Source organism: Papaver somniferum, chromosome 9, assembly GCF_003573695.1.
Source record: "Papaver somniferum cultivar HN1 chromosome 9, ASM357369v1, whole genome shotgun sequence".
NCBI classification, from domain to species: domain Eukaryota; kingdom Viridiplantae; phylum Streptophyta; class Magnoliopsida; order Ranunculales; family Papaveraceae; genus Papaver; species Papaver somniferum.
In genome coordinates, this window is record NC_039366.1 from 33,421,844 (window position 1) to 33,429,514 (window position 7,671).

Here is a 7,671-nt window from a genome sequence, read left to right on the forward strand (position 1 = left end):
TAAAAGGCTTTAGATAATGCATCCCAAATCTCTCTAGAAATAGGTAACCGAATATATCTCTTCATGATTTCAGGTGACATAGACATCAACAACCATCTCTTAACTTTTTGATTATCTGTGTGCCACTTCTCATATCTTGGATCTTCCTCGGTAGGTTTTCTTGTCCTTCCCATAATAAAGGAGGTTTTTTCTTTTTCAGCAATATGCATGACCACAAATCATAGTTTGTTTCATCAAGAACAATCCCAGGCTTGAATACTGCACCTTCAGATTGAACGATAATAGGAGCAAATTTGTTTTCCATCTGCCCTTTTTGTTTTGATTTATTTTGGTATAATTCTGAATCACTACCCATGATTCAAGAACCCTAGCTCATAGATACCATCTTCACAAATATAGGATCAAGAAGAAGATAATTGTTGTTATGATAATCTTATCAATTCTGGTTACACAACTCATGAATATATAGAGCCTAATATTATGATAAAGCAAAGATCCTATATACTAGGAAACAATATATTATCCTTAAATAAGGATATATATTAACATAAACAAATAATGAAAATGTGAGTTTATTATTTTTTTTTATAAGAAGAGAAGATATATTGAAGAAGGAAGAATATACAAGAGTTCTACCAGAAGTAAGTAGATTGAAACAAAAGCAAAAATTACAGAAATAAAACTAAAATCAAACAAAAATTGCGTCTCAATTACTATGAACTGCGGGAAGATGAACCCTTCTTCCCGCGACACTTGCCCAGGATAAAACCAAACTTTTAACTTCCATTCCCAAATCTGTTTTAGTCTTAAAGGTATAGTTTTCCTCAAAGGTACGCTTGTTTCTTTCATTCCAAATTGTATATACCACTACAGCTGGGATAAGTGTCCAAATAAAAAACCCTGAGTTCGAAAAGAGCTTGTGATGCCAACTACAGGCTAGCATCTTCATACTTCCTGGTACTACGCATGACCAACATGTACTAGGTAAAACCAAGGACCAAATCCTCCCATGACCAACATATACTAGGTAGAACCAAGGACCAAATCATATGTGCTATTTTGCAGTGCAGGAAAATATGATCCTACGATTTCGTGTCATCACCACAAAGAACACAAGAGTTGTAGATATCAATACCTTTAATCTGCATGATGTCAATTGTGTTTAACTTCTCATGAATTACTCACTGAATTAGAAAGTTGATCTTCGGGGGGACTGACTTATTTATTCCAGACAAAATAATGAGGGAAGTCTTGAACACCACTGCCTTCAATTAATTTAGCACACAGGGATTTGACACTGAACATACCTGAGATGCTTAAGTTCCATCTTCTAGTCTCAGGGAGGCTACTAACACCGGTGGAAAGTTGCCAATCCTAAGCAAAAGTTGAGCAAAGGAATTTGTTTCCAGATCAGTAAAGTTTCTCTTGAATTTAAATTAACAGTTCCCATCTGCAGAAATCAAGTCAGCTACTCTTGTATTCTTAAAACAAGATATCTTATAAGATGATGGAAAATCAGTAGCAAGAATTGTGTTTTCACCCGAAACATCATTCCAGAAAGCAATCTCCCTTCCCGAGTGTATTTTTAGGACTGAATTTTTGTATACCAAATGTGTTGTAGCAGCGATTGTCTTCCAGCATGACACGCCATGTGAAGATTTAATCTGTTCCGGTATCCAACAAGAGAAACTATCTCCATGTTTATCAACAATAATTCTGTACCACAACCTATTTTTCTCCTGACCAAACCTCCAACACCATTTTGCAATATTGATTGATTTATTAACTTCAAATTGCAAACACCCAAACCACCTCTCTCTTTGTCAGCACAAACGATACCCCAATTAATGAAACCATTGATCCAGCGCCATGTTCCCAAAGAAAATTTCTCATTTTCTTCTCGAGAGTTTTAATTACTGTTGCAGGGGCTTTGAAAAGAGAAAAATAATAAATTGGCAGAGAGGTAGGTAAACATTTTAGGAGAGCAAGTTTACCTCCCTTAGAAAGTGAAATCTGTCTCCAGAGTGATAATATTTCCTCAAACTTCTCAATAATAGGGTCGCATATGCGCTTAAAATTTGCTTTAGCTCCAAGAGGCATGTCAAGGTACATGAAAGGGAGTTTGTCAGTGGCACAACCAAACTCAGAAGGCCACACAGATAATTCTGGCATATCACCAATTGCTATGAGTCTTGTCTTAGAGGTATTAACCTTTAGACCGGCGATGTACTCAGAACACTTGAGAGATGAAAATAAATCGAGAAGTTCCTCTTTAATGTGATCAATGAAGAATATAGTTTCATCAACATAATGCAGGTGATTGAAAATAATGCTAAAAGGTGTTACAGAAAACCCACTAAACAGATTTTGGTGAGCATCTCTGTCCAAATATCTTGAGAATCCTTCCATGGCTATGTTAAAAAGAAGAGGAGAGAATCCCTTCAAATTTCAAAATGTGATATACCTGTAAAAGCATGGTCAATTTTCTGTCTTTCAAGGAACATGAGAATCCCCATTCGAAATTGACTCAACTACTCTCTTTAAAGTTATATTCCCTTGGTTAATCTTTGCTCTGTGAAATTACATACATATGTAAAAATCAATAATTTTGTAAAAAGTACTACTTTGCTACCAAATGGCAACAATACTTTTGCTACCAAATGAACTGTCCTTGGTCAGCTTGCTCAATATCAATATTTTGAATATAATTATGTCAAAGATGGGATTTGATACTTCTTGGTGCCAAAAAATAATGCAATGCATATCTACTACCACCTCAGCTGTTCTGACTAATGGTTCCCCTGACTCCTTCTTCACTCCTTCTAGAGGTCTTAGACAAGGAGACCATCTGTCCCCTTATTTGTTCATGTTCTGCATGGAAGCTCTCTCAAGAACTCTTATTCATGCTGAAGATATTGGCATAATCACTGGCATCAAGATATGCAAGGGAGCACCCTTTATTAATCACCTCATGTTTGTTGATGATTGCATGGTCTTCTGCAAAGCCAATAAAACTGAACCACAAAAGCTCAAGAATATTCTCAATTTGTTTAGAGATACTTCTGGCCAACTAATCAATTTCAACAAATCTAGTGTTTTTTTCAACAAAAATACTGATCCATCTCTTATTCCTATTATCACCGACATAATGGGAGTTCAAAATTTACAACTGGATGATAAATACTTAGGATCTCCCCTGTTTACTCATAGAAGTAAGATAAAGTCATTCAGACCTGGAGTTGACAAGATGAAACTGACACTTTCAAGTTGGAAAAATACACCACTAAATTCTGCTGGCAGGAAGATCCTCATCAAAACTGTCACTTCAACAACAAGTATCTATCAAATGAATTGCTTTAGAATTCCTAAGCAAACTTGTCAAGACTTAACAGGCTTCAAAGGGATTTCTTCAGGGGCAAAAATTTGGAAAATCCCACTGGTTACTACCCAAAATCCTGGACAGCTATTTGCAAACCAAAGGAACTTGGAACTCTTCAATATCTCCATGATTACCAAAATAGGATGGAGATTGGAGCAAGACAAGGAATCTCTATGGTATCAACTAATGGATGCAAAATATCTACTAGGAAGAAATGTCCTAAACATGAATACAAAAGCCAAAGATGTAGACTCTTGGATCTGGAAAGGTATTCTTGAAGGAATACAAAATATACAACAATTTTTCTCATAGATAATAGGCAAGGGGAACAGAATAAGAGTTTGGGAGGACTTATGGATTCCTAACTCAACTAACAATCTATTAAAACCAACACATTTTCCACGAAGTCTTGAGATGCTCTCTCAGCTCATGACACCACAAGGGGAATGGAATGCTCAGCTAGTCCATCAGATATTCTGCTCAAACACTTTTCTCAAATAGTATTGTCCTTGGAAACTCATCTAGGGGAAGAAGACAACATGCACTGAAACTTAAATAATACAGGAAAATTCTCTGCGAAAGCCATGTACAAGGCAAAGATAGACAACTTATACAAAAATGATACCACAACAAGAAACTGGGAAGCCATTTGGAGGATGAATGTGGCTCCAGTCATAAAAATCTTCATTTGGAAATGTGCACATGAAATACTCCCTACAAATGCAAAGGCAACAAGTATTCTACACTATATTGACCATATATTCCAAATTTGCAAAAGTGGGGAGGAAAATATGACATATATGTTCCTAAACTGTCCTGCAGCTACTGAAGTCTGTCATGAAGTCCTTGGAGAATCCCATGGAAAGTTTGATCATACAACAAACTTCATGGACTGGTTCAATTCCTGGTTCATTTCTACAAGCAATTCTGGAAGATATCACACTTATTCTACCATCTGTTGGTACATTTGGAAGCCTAGATGTGATCTAGTTTTCCAGAACATAAAGCCTAATGCAAAGAAAATATCTCTTAGCATTAAACAACATCTATGTGACTTTAATAGAGTTCACATATTAACTTCACATGCTCTCAACAGTTTATACTTCAATGGTGCAGAGCCTGATCAGGATGAATTGACATTTCCTTATAACTTGAACCTTCATAACCCACAGGACTATGGTTTCATAGTCAAAATATGTACCATACATGATCCTTTTAGTCTTACGTTTTCTTCTGCACTAACTATCTTGGATTTTGCAGGAAACTACATTGATAGCAGAGGATACTCAGGCCAATTGGGATAAAGAGGAGCCACAGGAGGAGCAGAACTAGCTTACAACTGGGCACAGGAACATCAGCACATGAACATTGCAATATAAGCTGAATCCATTGAAATCCTGTTAAGATTCCAATCTCTCTACAACCAAGCCATCAAGGGAAGATTCACCAGCAGTTACTATGAAGCAAGGAAAAACACCAGTGAAGACACTTCCTTAAAAATTAGTCATGTTAATTTTGTATTAACTAGTCTTAATATCATACATAGACTACAAAATTTGCAATCTCTAAACATTGTTATTGCTTGTAAGAATTATGAAAGTAGTACTGCTACCAGTTTGGGCACCGGTACTACTACTACTTTGTTTGATTGTTAGGCCTTGACTAATTTTTCCTATAAAAAAAATATCAATATTTTCAAAGTACTGTTGACAGTGGGAGGAAAATAATTTTATTAAAAACTATATACTGTTGACAGTGGGAGGATTTGAACCCACGCGCTTTCCGACCAGCGCCTTAGACCAACTCGGCCATATTAACGTTAATGGAATGGCAAGTGGAAAAAAACGAATGAAAACGGATTACAAAACTGCACAAATCCTAAAAAAATTTGTTCGATATGAAACATTACCTTGTGGGATGTACCTCTCTCAGCCCCATTCTTATCAGTGTGTACATGTACTAATAGAGTTCCATGCTCAAACGAAAAATGACGTACGTACAGATTCATAGATTGACTTCCCAAATCGAAAATAAACTAACAACCTTCCAACTTTATTTTTCTTTCAAAGAAAGTAAGAAACATTCTTTCACATAATATAGTTCATAGTTGCAAACTAAAATAGCATAATTTAGATTCACTTCGAAAGGAAAAACTACTATACTATTACCAAAACATACAGCTTGATAAGGATAACTTTCATAAATTAGATTGACTCGCAAACTTTTACACGCAATGCGGTGACTGAAAAGGAGAGTTACTAAGTATAACGGTAACTTTTTCGTTCGACAACCTGTATGGACAAAACCCAATACAATTGTAAGTAGATCTAAAGCAAAGATCCTTGAACTATATGTATGTAGATCTTTTCTCTTTTCTCTTCCACAATCAATATGTTTAGACTAAAAGTTTGTGAACCTAATTATGAAGAAGAAATCTTGGACGATCTCAAAAATCAATATCCAAAATCAATCTAGTTGTATCCAACTCAAGAGGATCTGAATTCTAACAAGTATGAAACTTTCAAGATATGAAATCAACGAGAGAGAGTATTTTTTTGATCACAATTAATAAGAACTTGAACAATATAACGCGGAAAAGGAAAAATACAAGACACTAGAAGTTTTGTTAACGAAAAAAACTGCACTTGCAAATAAAACCCGGACCTCATCCAGCTTTGAACGCCGAATTGTATTACGCCGCTACAGACACTAGCCTACTATCAGACTTCGGAATGAAATGTAGTTGAGACCAAATCAACCTCCAAGGGATTCACCTGCAGTCGTTAACCTCCAAGAGTTTCTTCAATATCAATGAAAACTTTTGATAACAATCTACCTCTTACAGATCATCCTATTTGATTTCCCTTTTGATTTTTCAATATAGGTTTGGAACTATATTTGCAGTAGACAAATTCCAGTAAACCTCACGAATCTGGAACACATAAACTCAGTTAGCTGAGAATCATGGATTACTAACCACCTCTCAAGAACAATCCAAACTAAATCAAATAAGAGTTTAGATATCTATATTGAGGAATCACAACTCTGTGACAAAGAGAACTTTACGACTTTTATCCATCTCGCTCCTGATCATAGATTACGATAAACCCAAGCATCAATATGAACAGGATCCGGATACAAGAACTATCAAGGTAAAAGATAGTCTAACCGGGCTTCACAAATTCCTAAGTTACGTCTTCACAGTCGTAACCTAGAATACAGTTTACGGGGAACCTAGGTTATAGAGGACGACTTTACGAAGCAAATATGAGTTATTCCTAATACATACCTATATTGGATATCTCTTCTTGTACCGCATAATTTTTTATATTTCCAATAGTAAATACAAGGAACGAGGAGATGTCTAACTTCCTTTTTAACAAGTCCTTATCAAAACATGAACCAAATAGAAATAATGAAAACTCATATGCATGTAATTACTGAATAATTAAATCAAACATGCAAAGGTAGAAGAGAATTATCCCTTTTCCAATAACATCAAGCTATCCGTGTTGATAATGCGTTGCAATGTTATTAAGCCTTTTATCCTCTTCTTCGTACGTCTCTAGTACTAAATGAAACTAGTTAAGATATTGTACTATTAGGATATAAGAGTAGTTGAGACAAAGATATAAAAGAGAAATAAATAAGAAGTAATCTTATTAATCTCTTAATGTTTCAATCTAATAAACGAGTACACTTAGACTAAATCCTATGGTCTTCTATTCTAGCATCTAGATTGGAAGTTAGGACAACCTCATAAGTCCTATGATAGTTCTAATCTAGTATGCTAAATCGCTGAATGTAACAGCGAAAAGTAGATGTGCTGAATGGAACACCTAAAAGTATAATTAGAGTGCGCTGAATGGAACAGTTCAACCATCTCAGCCGTCAGATCAAAAAATAAATCAATCTGCGTTGAACCATTCTGCGATAAGTTAATTTTCTTTGCCGAAACTATCTCGTAGTTGGAATGCGAGATATATATAGAAAGATAAATAGTGGTAAAGAATAGGCAATATTTTTTGTGTAATCTGCAACGCTTTTTGACTAATCTAGCAACCAAATCTAGCCCATAGGACTTAGTCTCTTTTGCATGTGGCGTAGAACATTAGGAAACCACTTTTTTATATACATGTTTGCGTGTAGAAATGGAATTAGGTAACATCAGTGTGAGGGTAAAATACCTGATGGCCACGTGTAAACATCCTAAGGGATGATCCCATGATAAAATGATAAGACAAGAGCATCGAATCATCCTCTAAAAAGGAGAGTTTGTCTGAATCGAGATG

General features: G+C 35.5%; 1 protein-coding gene across 1 annotated transcript; it reads right to left on the bottom strand.

Moving 5' to 3' along the window:
* Positions 1 to 1,788: 1,788 nt before the first annotated feature.
* LOC113311737 lies at positions 1,789 to 2,409 on the bottom strand. Its single transcript, XM_026560538.1, has one exon. It carries the CDS (start codon positions 2,407 to 2,409, stop codon positions 1,789 to 1,791), a length of 621 nt encoding a protein of 206 aa, XP_026416323.1.
* Between the last annotated feature and the right edge of the window lie 5,262 nt (positions 2,410 to 7,671).